Source organism: Magallana gigas, chromosome 3 (genome assembly GCF_963853765.1).
Source record: "Magallana gigas chromosome 3, xbMagGiga1.1, whole genome shotgun sequence".
Taxonomy (NCBI): Eukaryota; Metazoa; Mollusca; class Bivalvia; order Ostreida; family Ostreidae; genus Magallana; species Magallana gigas.
The window spans coordinates 60,455,800-60,470,644 of record NC_088855.1 but is presented as its reverse complement, the minus strand read 5'-3'; the positions used below and the strand labels follow the sequence as shown (position 1 = coordinate 60,470,644).

Sequence of the window (14,845 nt, the reverse complement as noted above, 5' to 3'; positions counted from 1 at the left end):
TTGCAAGTAAATTAAACCATTTGTTAATTTACTATATCTGTGGTTATTGTCCGTCGTCGTCCCTTAAGAATTTTACATTTTTTGTGGACATTTTAATAACAAAGTTAATTGTTACCATTTTTGACTGCGGTATTTACAAACTTGTTGACAGCTGACAGTTAAAGTGACGTAGTCAAAACATCGGGCGACGAAATGCCGCACTCTGATTGGCTAATGTAGACAAAAAGGAAGATCAGCTAAATACTCAAAAGTACTCAAAGATTAGAATTACAATTATATTATGACTACTATTATTGGTACTAGCATAAAAAGACCCCACACAAAGTGGACTAGCCAGATATGGTAGTCAACAATATGAAAGATGGCAGTACATACAACACACATGGCAATGACCAATCCCTGCCTTTTATGGAGATATAAATATTAATATATCATGAAGGCACAGATTATCTATAACCAAACCAGTTAAAAATTTGAATACCACTAGGAACATCTTATTTTTAACCTTGCAAGTATAAACACATCAGTTGAATTCTGCCCTGTGTTAATATAACAGCTGCCTAATATACATTTTAAAAGTTTGTTATACTATCAAACAAGTTTTAAAGACAGATATACATGTAATCAAACATTTTCAGATGAACCAGTAGGCACATGTTACTCAAATGACAATCAAAATCAAACAACAGAAACAATGGTTAAAAAACTATACAGCACATAAACACATCAGTTTACTGTTGACCTGTGTTATGTTATGTGTAACCACATCATGCACATAGTATAGATAAATGATATACATGAATCACACTTTGAATAATGTCCAATATAAGACAGATGATAAGGAATTGTGATGAGAACTGAATTTTGACATACAACTAATCTATACATTGAATTAAAAACACAAACAATGCATATCAGATACAATACACAGCAGTTAACTTCTGAACTGTGAAAATCTTCCAAGAAAAGTATATATACATAGCATTTGCTATACATATTTAAAATATAAAGCTTGACAAACGTATGTATCTGCGAATAGCATCAGATTTTCATCTTCCCATTTATTGAATGGTAATTCAATACGGGGGAAAACTGTGACAGTGGTGAGTACAGTTTATATAGTAGTTGTACAGTGGTGAGTACAGTTTAGTTGTATAGCGGGGTATACAGTAAAGAAATACCTCCGTGTAAGCATTTTAAAAAAGAAACGATTAAAAGGGCACCAACTAGTATAAATTGTTCATTTTTTATTATATTTTCTACACAAGTAACAAGTAAACTCCGACATGCCAACATTTAAAAAAGAGGGATTTAGTATTGAAAATGGTACATTTTTATAAAAACCCCTGGACAAACCAGATTATCAATGTTTTAAAAAAAATCTAATTATTGAGTCATTTTTTTTTATATCGAAATCACATATTGAGAGAAAAAAATATATATCTAGAGCAGATATACAAAAATATGAATGAAAGGGTAAATTTTGCGGTTTTCATGCAAATTCCTATTAGGTTCTATTGTAAAAATGGGTAATTTTCGCGACGACAAAAAATTAGAGTGGTAGAGGAACAGTCTTTTAATCTAAAAATGATTTATATGATAGTTTAACTGCCTGCCCGAATTTTAATCAAAATATCAAGGGTAAAAGTAATATGACTTTGCCTCGTTAAGTCAGAAAACAGGTAATTGTTAGACAGGCACTATGAACTGTGTATGTATATACAATGAAACAGACATCTACATTTAGAAAACAATAATTGCTAAACGGAACTTATAATTTTTCTAATTCATAGAGTAAAGTTTGCGCAGTTGTTTTCAATTAAAAAGACATTATTGGCAAAATACATTGTTTCACAGCCGCCAAGTGCAGTGACACTCCTTGTCAGAAGGGATCCTGCCGGGATACTGCGGGGGGTTACTAATGTAGCTGTCCTCCAGGGTATGCTGGGAAAAACTGTGATAGAGGTTAAAATGAGCTATTGTATTCCTAAATCTCAGCCGGCATTTTCATTCTTTGTTTTTTATGTTTTAAAGATTATTTCCTTTTGTTTTGAATATTATTTTTCACGTAACTTATGAAAGAACTGACACTTTTGTAGACTTTTTGCATCGAAAATTAGCTATAATTCTTAAATTAGCTCTTAAATTGGTTTTTCACTGATAATAATTTAGTAGACTACCTAAGGGGGTTATGCTTTTATAACAAAATACTTTAACAGGGTAGATGCCTTGGTATTCGTGCAGTTTACTGAAAATGAAGTTATTTAGTAAATGTAATTTGAAATGTTGTCTATATTTTTTAGAGTGCAGTCTCTACTAAGTAAACGGTAATTAATTGTGCTAAATGTTATGTCAACTTTTGTTTTTGGTGTTAAGACCTTTCTTGTTGTCCAGAATTCTAATTATTTTTCTTTTCATCGTTGAAATCAGATAAAATATCTAAAATTCCACATTTATCCATTTTTATAAAGTTATGGTTTTTCTGGAGTTTTATATTAACATTGTTTAAAAAATATATGCTCTAAAAGTCTTCACATACGAACTTTCATCATTCGACGGGCCTTGTCAACCAATGATAAAGGGGTTTATGATTTCAGTCGCTACGTGCAGTGATGGCCCCTGTCAGAAGGGAACCTGTCGTGACACTGGCACCAGCTACACCTGCATGTGTTCTCCAGGATATGCAGGGACAAACTGTGACATGGGTGAGTGAACATCAGTCGTTTGATGCAAGGGTTATGTCTCCTTTTTAAAATTATAAGACCCTTGTTATGATTTGAAATATAATATGAATATACAGAGAAATTCTCATTAAGTTCGAACACGATATAGCTACATCACAGATATGGAAAAACCTGTGTTAAGATTCTGCAAAATTACAAATAAATTCTTGTAAAACTAAAGCAACAAATTGACAAATAAAGCGAACTCATTTTGAGTCCAGTATAGGCAAAAAATAACGAATAGGACATCAGTTTTGACGAAAATGAAGTAAACTTTTTATAGTTACATGTAACGGCACATTATTATGTTTAAGAGATTACTTTTACATATGATATTCAATGTACAATAGAACACATAAGTTTAGGTTTCTGAAAACACGTTTTTTTTAAAAAAGTTAATGAATCGAAGAGTACAAATTTTTCTTTGTCTTGTATACTCCGTCCCGGGATATGTATGCAGCACGGTTCCATATATCATTAGAAATTTATAAATATATCGTGCCTAAAACGATGTTCATTCAATGGTATAAAAAGAGATGTCTTCTTTGATGTGTCCAATCAAGCTTGTCGGGTTTTAATACCCGGCTAAAAATAAAATGTCTATAGAAATTTTGCATTGCAATAGACAAGAAAGTTTCCTGATGATAACGTTAAAAAATTGTACGAGTTTTGCCGCGTGACTGCAAAGATGTCAACATTTCCCATTATTAATCTTTGTAAGAAGTCTTTCCTTTTCTGCGAATTTTTCCGAGAGAAAAATGACCATGTGCAAATGCAGATATCTTTAATTGCATTTTATTCACAGGTGTATGTATTTTTATTAAAAATCGTCCAAATGTGCTGCATAAACATTCTTGGACCGGCTATACCTAGTCGTTATTATCTGATTAAGAATACCTCACGAGTACAGAAATAGAAAGGTAAAAACATTGGTCCCTAGAACTTTGCTTTTCCAAATTATACTGTGCATTAAAGTAAAAAAGGATATCTTAATTATAGAATTCCTTTTTAAAAGGAAAACCGAAATACATCCCTCTAGCGTTTGCAATTCGATAGTTTTTCAAAACAGTTTTATTTTCTGTTAAGCTGCCAAATGTAGTGATAGTCCTTGCCGTAATGGAGCGTGTCTAGACACATAAACAGGTTACCGATGTACCTGCTCTCATAGCTTCGCGGGAACAAACTGTGACAGGGGTGAGCAAACCGTCTTATTTTGCCAAATATAATTAACAAAGGAAAAAATCATTAATTTTAATACGTGAACTTTTTACACAAACTTGAAATGAATCTGCTTTAGCCGCCAAGTGCAGCGATTCACCATGTAAGCATGGGGCATGTCATGATTCCACAGGAGGATACAACTGTATTTGTACAACTGGGTATACGGGGAAGAACTGTGACAGTGGTGAGTACAGTTTATATAGTAGTTGTACAGCGCGGTATACAGTAAAGAAACTGTAACAGTCGTAAATATAGTTTATACTGTAATTGTACACCGGCGTTTAAAGGAAAGAACTGTCAGAATTGAAGAGTACAGCAGTTTATACTGTAGTTGTACACTGGCGTTTAAATGGAAGAACTGTCAGAATTGAAGAGTACAGCAGTTTATACTGTAGTTGTACACTGGCGTTTAAATGGAAGAACTGTCAGAATTGAAGAGTACAGCAGTTAATACTGTAGTTGTACACCGGTGTATAAGGGAAAACTATGACAGAAGTGAGTACAGTTTATTCTGTAGTTTAACACAGGGCTTTACATGTAGGAACTGTGACAATGATTGTAACAGTTTATACTGTATTAGTACACCGGGGTATATGGAGAAGAACTGTGACAGAAGTAAGTATAGTTTATTCTGTAGTTTAACACAGGGCTTTATATGTAGGAACTGTGACAATGATTGTAACTGTTTATACTGTATTAGTACACCGGGGTATATGGAGAAGAACTGTGACAGCAGTAAGTACAGTTTATGCTCTAGTTGTACATCGGGGTATACAGAGAAGAACATGGACAGTTGTGGGTACGGTTAATATAGAGTTGTACACCGGGATACACGGGGAGAGTAGAGAGTGCAGTTTAATAGGTCACCTGAGTCACTCAGGTGACCTATAGCAATTGGACTACATCCTTTTTTGTGCGTCGTCTTTCGTCCGTTGACAATTTGACATTTTTAGCTTAAGGTACAACGCAAATTTTATGACTTTTGGTGTAAAGCATCTCTATAGGTAAGCTTTACTACCACCGGGGACTTATAGGCGGGGCCAAATAATGAATAAGCAAAAGAAATCAAAATTAAACCAATTTATTTATATGAGAGAATCTAAATGCATAATTCTAAGTTCATAAAGCCCTCTACCTAAATTGTGAAATTCACGATCCCTGAAACACAGTTTTAAGCCTAAAGGTGGGGCAAATATAGCCATATAGTATATTTTATCTGGAGCACGTATTCGCCGAGGTATGTGTGGAAATAAACAGTAGTTGTACACTGAGGTATACGAAGAAGAACTGTGACAGTGGTAAGTACAGTTTATACTGTAGCTTTAGACCATGTTTAATGGGGAAGAACTGTGACTGTTGTTACAACAGTTTATACTGTAGCTTAAAACGTATACTGTATATTACAAATGGTAAAAGAATATTCTTAATGTTAGTATTATCTTCATGAAAATTACACTCGTGTTGATAAATTATCTATATTTTTTTAAGCTGTGACTTGTAGTGATCACCCGTGCCATCTTGGTACCTGTATAGATACACATAATGGCGTCAGGTGCTCCTGTCAGCCAATGTATACAGGGACATACTGTCAGACTAGTAAGTCAATTATGTACTTTTTGTGATATACATCGCAAATAAAGATCATTATACGAGATGTTAGTCAATGCTTCTATTTTTCAATTTTGATAGCCTTTCATAAAAGCCGATTATAACTAGATTCATAAGCCACCATAAGTCTTCTTCTTTAAAAGACCAATAAACAAGATTGTATTGTTAATATTATAACAAAGAAACATCAAGCATTTAAGTATATTTATTTACAATATGCCAATTCAGAGATAACATGTAGCAATCACCCCTGTCAACACGGCACGTTTACAGATGGAAGGAACGGGTACATCTGTCTCTGTGACGAGGGATTCACTGGGAGCAACTGTGATTCTAGTAGGTACACACTGAACCTTTCTTTAAACAGACACAAACTGATTTGAGTATGATTTATTTCATTGTTATGTTAGTTTGCTCTCCGCTATTATGGTACGTTTGTAAAATCTAAAAGATGAAAAATTGACCTACATTTCACATGTTTACAAAATCATATACAGACAATATATATATATATATATATATATATATATATATATATATATATATATATATATATATATATATATATATATATATATATATATATATATATATATATATATAAAGCACTGAATAGAATCAACAACACGAGGCATCTTTAAAGTGTCGGATCTAATATATAGATACTAAGCCAGTAAACTGAATATAAAAAGCACTAAAAATGGCTAACGACACGAACAATAGAAATTGTCAAATTTTCGGGACAACCAATCCCTTCTTCAGGACCAAAAAATAAATTACATGAGTACAAAACAAAGAAAACAAAATCTAAAGCTACTACTAAACTACTTAAGAAACTATAAAAAAGAACAGCTACATTATAAACATTTGTTCACATTCTTAAAGAAGGTGTTGCTACTGTTGCCGATCGCTCTAGAGTAATCAATCGACTGCCAACTTCACGCCTGATTAAGTTAATTACCTAATTAAAATTGGCGTCCGAGTTATCTAATGAAAATTTGAACCCCCGTTGTTAACTCGTACGACACTTATGATATAGACTCGAATTTTGATTAAAAAGAGATAAAATTCAATGAAAATAAATAAATAAAATTGAAAAAAAATGATTTACAAATAAAAGGTAGTAAAGAAACTAATAAATGAATGGAAGAGGCGCAGTTGACAGATTTCATGAAATTACTATGTGGGTGTCAGGTGATGTATGGCTACGAGACGTTCATTTTAGTGAAGTCCATTTGTTTGTTCATGCCATCAGGTCTGAATGATTTGAGTCTGTGCATCCAGAACTTTTCCTTGCTCTTCCTCTCCGCGTCTGTCCAATGAGGATTATGGTCAATAACCAATACTGTCATGTCTTCCCATTTGTGGCCACTTGTATTAAAATGTTCTCCGACGGGCTCCTTGACTTTTATGGTCTTTATGGTAGAGCGGTGGTTGTTGATCCTTCTGCGGAGGTCACCTGTTTCACCGACGTATTGCTTAGAGCAGACTTTGCAACTGATGAGATAGATGCAGTTGTCTGTGCGACAAGAAGTGTTGCCAAATATCTTGTAGGTGCGACCTGTGATGGGGCTTTTAAAACTGTCTGCGTTGGTGCTGTGTTTGCACAACAGGCATCTGGTATCGGAACATGTTTCAAAACCACCATTTGGCAACGGGTTGTCTAATCTTGCCCTCACTACCATGTCCTTCAAGTTCCTCGGGCGTTTAAATGCAGCCATTGGTGGATCCTTGAAAAGATCAGCCATTCTTTCGTTAGTGTAAAGAATGGGCAGATTATTTTTAAGGATGGTGTTGAGGTTCTTAAGGGCGGGGTGATATGTAGTGACAAGTGGAACCCTGTTTTTGTCTGTTTTCTCTTTGTATTGTAAAAGGGTTTTCCTGTCTTTTGTAGTAATCTCATCAATTGCAGATTGAACTGTGTGGGCTTTATAGCCTCGATTACACAGATGGAATTTTAATATTCTGCTCTGTTCTTCAAAGATCTCATTAGAAGAACATATTCGTCTGATTCGGGTTGTTAATCCTTTAGGAATTCCTCTAAAAGTATGGGGAGGGTGGCAACTCGATGGCTTCAGGTAGAGGTGAGAATCAGTGGGTTTGGTATGGAGACTGAATTTTATTTCACCATCTTCCAAGGTGGATGTAGTATCCAAAAATAGATTTTTGGAACTAGATATGTCCACTGTGAATTTAATCGAATTGTGGAAGGAGTTGGCAAAGGTGATGAAGTCATTTAGGCAGTCTCGGTTTTCGACCCATTTCATCTCAATATCATCAATGAACCGCAACCAGCTCAAAGGTTTGAAAGGAGCTCTGAGAAGCAGGTTGCGTTCCAATCTTCCCATAAATATATTGGCGTAAGAGGGGGCCATTTTGGTGCCCATAGCTGTACCACTTATTTGTATGTAATGTTCGCCATTAAACATGAAATTGTTCAGCTTGAGAACATGTTCAAGGAGCTTGAGTAGAGATTCCGTTGACGGCTGCTGAATCGTTCTACTGTCCCATACTGTCTCCCTGCAGGCCTCGATACATTCATCGTGAGGAATATTCGTGTACAAGGACGTGACGTCCATTGTAACGAGAAGAGTATGGTCTGGCAGGCAAGAGGAAGGTGTTTTATTCAGGTAATCTGTAGTGTCCTTGAGGTATGATGGCAAATCTTCTACATGTGGACGGAGATGTAAATCTATAAATTCAGATATTTTCTCCGTGGGGTGGCCGATGGCACTGACTATAGGGCGCCCAGGCATTCCTTCCTTGTGGAGTCTTCTCTTAATAAATCCACTTCCCATGCAGATTTTGTTGAAGCAAAAAGCATTATTACAACATTCAATACAACCCTATCTAATGACCTCAACAATACCCAAAACAGGAAGTTCCTTCGGGATGATGTTCCAGCAACAAACAGAAGTAGGTCTAATATGTTGTCATCTCGTCCTTCTGCTAAAAAACAGCGCTCTAGACGCTTCAAGCGCAAGAAGCAAACAAGTGAAGACGAGCCCTTGGTCGATACCAACACCTGCCCAGTTCTGAACACATCTAAGGTTCCTCTCCTCACAGACGTTGAGACTTCGCTACTATCTAAAGATCTCAATTTCTGTCCAACACCGCATGAGGTCGATGACAAAAAGGTTAGAGAGGACACCAGAGCATTTTTCCGAAGGCTAAGATTAAAGGAACACTTCTCGCGAAAAGACTCCAGCAATGATCACACAAACGAACCTCCTCCGCCCTTGCACAACTTAGAGGAACATAAGTTGTACCGACCCAAAAGTACTTGGGAACCGGCACCGGGCAAATGTGGAGCACTTGAGTCTTACATTGATGCTGTTGAGTCAGACATTGAGAAGTTCCTGACCAACCAAAAAATCGTCCCTGACAATCTGACGAAAGAAGAGAGATCTGCTCTACAAAGGTTGAAAAACAGGGACGACATAGTCAGAAAAAAAGCAGACAAAGGATCCACAGTGGTTGTCCTAGACAAACAAGCGTATTTAGCTGACGCCAACAGACAGCTGACAGACGATCGTTTTTACAAGAAACTGGACTCTGATCCTACTGAAGAGTTTTCAGCTCTCATCACTAACACCCTGGACAAAATGTATGAAAATGATGAGATTGGTGTTAATGTTTATGAAACGCTTCGCCCAACCAACTGTGGACCAGGTCAATTTTATCTGCTTCCAAAAATCCACAAGGAAGGAATGCCTGGGCGCCCTATAGTCAGTGCCATCGGCCACCCCACGGAAAAAATATCTGAATTTATAGATTTACATCTCCGTCCACATGTAGAAGATTTGCCATCATACCTCAAGGACACTACAGATTACCTGAATAAAACACCTTCCTCTGGCCTGCCAGACCATACTCTTCTCGTTACAATGGACGTCACGTCCTTGTACACGAATATTCCTCACGATGAATGTATCGAGGCCTGCAGGGAGACAGTATGGGACAGTAGAACGATTCAGCAGCCGTCAACGGAATCTCTACTCAAGCTCCTTGAACATGTTCTCAAGCTGAACAATTTCATGTTTAATGGCGAACATTGCATACAAATAAGTGGTACAGCTATGGGCACCAAAATGGCCCCTCTTACGCTAATATATTTATGGGAAGATTGGAACGCAACCTGCTTCTCAGAGCTCCTTTCAAACCTTTGAGCTGGTTGCGGTTCATTGATGATATTGAGATGAAATGGGTCGAAAACCGAGACTGCCTAAATGACTTCATCACCTTTGCCAACTCCTTCCACAATTCGATTAAATTCACAGTGGACATATCTAGTTCCAAAAATGTATTTTTGGATACTACATCCACCTTGGAAGATGGTGACATAAAATTCAGTCTCCATACCAAACCAACTGATTCTCACCTCTACCTCAAGCCATTGAGTTGCCACCCTCCCCATACTTTTAGAGGAATTCCTAAAGGATTAACAACCCGAATCAGACGAATCTGTTCTTCTAATGAGATCTTTGAAGAACAGAGCAGAATATTAAAATCCCAATTGTGTAATCGAGGCTATAAAGCCCACACAGTTCAATCTGCAATTGATGAGATTACTACAAAAGACAGGAAAACCCTTTTACAATACAAAGAGAAAACAGACAAAAACAGGGTTCCACTTGTCACTACATATCACCCCGCCCTTAAGAACCTCAACACCATCCTTAAAAATAATCTGCCCATTCTTTACACCAACGAAAGAATGGCTGATCTTTTCAAGGATCCACCAATGGCTGCATTTAAACGCCCGAGGAACTTAAAGGACATGGTAGTGAGGGCAAGATTAGACAACCCGTTGCCAAATGGTGGTTTTGAAACATGTTCCGATACCAGATGCCTCTTTTGCAAACACAGCACCAACCCGGACAGTTTTAAAAGCCCCATCACAGGTCGCACCTACAAGATATTTGGCAACACTTCTTGTCGCACAGACAACTGCATCTATCTCATCAGTTGCAAAGTCTGCTCTAAGCAATACGTCGGTGAAACAGGTGACCTCCGCAGAAGGATCAACAACCACCGCTCTACCATAAAGACCAAAAAAGTCAAGGAGCCAGTCGGAGAACATTTTAATACAAGTGGCCACAAATGGGAAGACAGTATTGGTTATTGACCATAATCTTCATTGGACAGACGCGGAGAGGAAGAGCAAGGAAAAGTTCTGGATGCACAGACTCAAATCATTCAGACCTGATGGCATGAACAAACAAATGGACTTCACTAAAATGAACGTCTCATAGCCATACATCACCTGACACCCACATAGTAATTTCATGAAATCTGTCAACTGCGCCTCTTCCATTCATTTATTAGTTTCTTTACTACCTTTTATTTGTAAATCATTTTTTTTCAATTTTATTTATCTCTTTTCATTGAATTTTATCTCTTTTTAATCAAAATTCGAGTCTATATCATAAGTGCCGTACGAGTTAACAACGGGGGTTCAAATTTTCATTAGATAACTCGGACGCCAATTTTAATTAGCTAATTAACTTAATCAGGCGTGAAGTTGGCAGTCGATTGATTACTTTAGAGCGATCGGCGACAGTAGCAACACCTTATTTAAGAATGTGAACAAATGTTTATAATGTAGCTAATCTTTTTTATAGTTTCTTAAGTAGTTTAGTAGTAGCTTTAGATTTTGTTTTCTTTGTTTTGTACTCATGTAATTTATTTTTTGGTCCTGAAGAAGGGACTGGTTGTCCCGAAAATTTGACAATTTCTATTGTTCGTGTCGTTAGCCATTTTTAGTGCTTTATATATATATATATATATATATATATATATATATATATATATATATATATATATATATATATATATATATATATATATATATATATCATTTTGTTTATAGAGATGACATGTTCAGATCGTCCATGTCTACACGGCCAGTGTACTGATAGGGGATCATCAGGGTTTCTATGTAGGTGTAACGTCAAGTACACAGGACACACGTGCAATACAGGTGAGTCATATTCAAGCATTTATTTTTATTATACTAAAAAAAACAGTTAAATATAAGATAAAACTTTTTTTGGATTTGATAAACAAATTTTCTTTAAAGTATAAACATATCTTGCCTACGTCATGATACGATGCGCAAGGGAAACGTTAACATCCATACATTTTGCTTAAAGTGTTGCATTATTTACGTCTGTTCATATGAAGCATGTTGAAGATAAACTAGAATTTAAGGAATAAATCTATTATTTCTCTATGATAAACCAGAATAACATGATGTGGGGTAGGTTATGCATGCTTAAAATATACAGCTATTCTTTAAATTATGAAATTTTCTTTATTAACCAAAATGTTAAGATATTTTTGAAAGACTTCACGAGTGCAATTATGATATGTTGTTAATAAACAAATAATGTTTTTTTTCCTCATAAATATCAGTGATAAACTGCAGTAGTCACCCGTGCGATCATGGAACATGCCAAGACACATCTCGCGGATTCTCTTGCACGTGTGACCTTGGATACAAAGGTGAAACATGCAACATATGTAAGTATTATTCTCTTTGAATTTTAACATAATTTTGTATTTAATGGTAAAAATATGAACACAATGTATCCTATAGAGATCCAAAGACATTATCTAATAAATATTTCATTTTTATTAATATTTTCTATTTCTAGTGAAGGCTAAAGAGATTTATTTTAGATATACAGAATCTAAAATCGTATTTGTCTGATCTTAAGTTTCTTACCTCGTCAATGTAACAATGATGTAAGGAGGTTTCTGTTCCAGCTGTACAGTGCAGTGACAGTCCCTGTCAACACGGAACCTGTCGTGATGTCGTCCAGGGGTACACCTGTTCCTGCCATTCGGGGTACTCGGGAAAGAACTGTGATACAGGTAACATGTCACCAAGCTAAATAGTCATCCATTTGACTGTCTTTAATGTATTTGTCCATAAATTTAAAGTATAATCTGTAGCATTAGAGAAACTTGTTAGAAAATTGAATTCACTTTGAATTTATTTAACATATTATCAATAAGAAATTAAGAATATTTTTGAGTAAATGTTCATAATAAAACCATTAATTTTTAACAGGGTTATCCAAATAAAAAATCTGGTTATTGAATTGTTGAAAATGGGGGATTGCTGCCCAAAAGGGAACACATATTGTACGCATAACTCCTTCAATAGTTCTTAGAACAAGACGTTCTTCTTTTGCCTATTAATTGTACACATATTAGATATTTGCATATTACTTGGATTTTATTTTTGATGATTTATGAAATAATACCACCTGTTTATCTTCGTTATTTTTTGGCAAAATATTGCACCTAGAGTATCCCATTTCTCTGTAAAATTATTGTTTATCAATTCAGGGTTGCCAAACAGAGTATGGATATTGTCCACACAAAACACAAGTCAACCCAGTTTGCTGTCACATTGACAGCTTTTCGCTTGGTTAATTAGATAATTTGATAATACCAATAAATAAATGTAGAAACGAATGTCTGAAGTTGATTTGTTGTTTCAATAACCAGCTACGACATGCAGGGACAACCCATGCCAGCACGGATCGTGTACAGACCAATCAGGAGGATACGTGTGGTCGTCGGGGTACACAGGGAAAAACTGCCAAACAGCAGGTTGTTAAATTTGTGTCCGTTGAATTTGTTTCTGACTTTTTTTTAAAGTAAAGATTATATTTTATTGTATATACAACATCAAATATCAACATTTTAGTCAAAAGTGTAATATTTTCCAGAACCATGCAAGTCTTATCCTTGTGGACATGGCCAATGTATCAGCAGAAGCGGTTCATTCATCTGTCAATGTGACGCTGGTTATACAGGACAAAAATGCGACAAAAGTGAGTTTTTAAAACATCTCATTTAGTAAGCATATTTCATGTCCCATCTTTAAGAAATGAAGTCTGGTGGTTTGTCATTTCCTGTGTGAATTAGGTAAAATAGGTTAAATTGCTAAATAAACAAACATATTCTACTTCCGGTGAGATATAGTCTGAGGTATCTATCCTTTTTACAAATGTGTTACCCGCGAAATTTAAGTCACTATAAGTGATTGAGACACTAGAATTTTCTGAATGATAGACAATTGATTGAAGATGTGTTTAACGTGTTTTATTATTAAACGGGTTTTATTTTGTCAACCGCACTTCCTGTACTCCCTGGAAGGGTTCAAACAATTCATGGTTTTAACAAGTTTAACCGATTTTCTTGGGTGTTTCATCTAGCATGATAAACAGCGATGTACACTAGGCAAATGTACAAGCATTACCAGCTTTTTTTTTCATTAATCACTTCTGTTCGTCCGTCTTCGGTCTCGATATTTTTATTATTATTAGGGTTTTCCGTTTTCAACGGAAAACCCTTCTGTTATTCTACGGTTTCTTTTTCTTTATTATTATACTTTTTTTTCTTTTTCTGACTTTTTTGGATCGTTATTTCTCAGAAACTATTCAACCGATTTACACCAAATTTTTAGGAGTTATAAAGCATCAATGTCGCTACAGATTATTAAAATTTCAAATGATTACGTCACTTCCGGTTTCAGATATGGACGATTTTGTAAATTTTTAAGGGCCATTTTGTCCACGCATCTCCTCTGAAACTAATCATGATAAAAGCTTGAAATTTGCAGGGATTGAAGATGAATGTCTGTAGATTTCCCTCCATGCTTCAAATTGCGAAAAATGCGCAAGGCCTAGAAGCTCGCCTGAACCTGAAAATTAGCACCAAATTTTTTCACAAAATTTTCGCACATTTTCCGTAATATCTTTTGACGTATAAATATTTTGTTAAAACATGTAATGCAAAAACTGTTTCAATTTGCACGGGCTTTTATTTGATATCAAGAAAAAGGGGCTGGCCCCTCAAATTAGGGGCCAAGAAGGCTCTAAAGTCTATTTGCAATAACTTTTTAGTGAACAGTAATTTGTTATCAATTATAGAAGCGAAAATGTTCATTGTACAGCTGTTTATCTATACAGTACCATACTTAAGTCATATATTACGTAATTAGGGGTTTCAAGGGGCCAGAAGTTCAAAACTTTGATCATTAATATCTGAAAAAGGAGAAATATTTTTTAAAGCAATGTAGAACAAAAGTTGTTCAAAATAATGTTTTGTACAATATGCTTCCTTAAATGTTTTTGTTTATGACCCCATTTAGGAATTAAAGGGTCGGCCCCTAAAACACATTTGTACAGATATCTCAAGAACGGTAAACATTTTGTGAACACTTGTTAGACAAAATATGTTTATATTTACAAGACCTTTCATTTGATGTCAAG

The 14,845-nt window shown here is 35.5% G+C and overlaps 1 protein-coding gene across 1 annotated transcript; it reads left to right on the top strand.

Moving 5' to 3' along the window:
• The first annotated feature begins 4,000 nt into the window (after positions 1–4,000).
• On the top strand, positions 4,001–13,186 carry LOC136273483 (delta-like protein D). The gene is made up of 7 exons (XM_066077925.1): positions 4,001–4,128; positions 5,433–5,540; positions 5,781–5,888; positions 11,425–11,535; positions 11,970–12,077; positions 12,324–12,431; positions 13,074–13,186. Exons 2-7 carry the CDS (start codon positions 5,513–5,515, stop codon positions 13,184–13,186), a joined length of 576 nt encoding a protein of 191 aa, XP_065933997.1. The 5' UTR covers positions 4,001–4,128; positions 5,433–5,512.
• Positions 13,187–14,845: the final 1,659 nt, after the last annotated feature.

What these genes read in the sequence shown, in the direction of transcription:
- LOC136273483 (XM_066077925.1), top strand. Translation starts at nt 5,513, where the DNA reads ATGTATACAGGGACATACTGTCAGACTA. An exon ending in AGGTGAAACATGCAACATAT is followed by an intron (nt 12,078 to 12,323) that starts GTAAGTATTATT and finishes TTTCTGTTCCAG; the next exon opens with CTGTACAGTGCAGTGACAGT. An exon ending in GGGAAAGAACTGTGATACAG is followed by an intron (nt 12,432 to 13,073) that starts GTAACATGTCAC and finishes TTCAATAACCAG; the next exon opens with CTACGACATGCAGGGACAAC.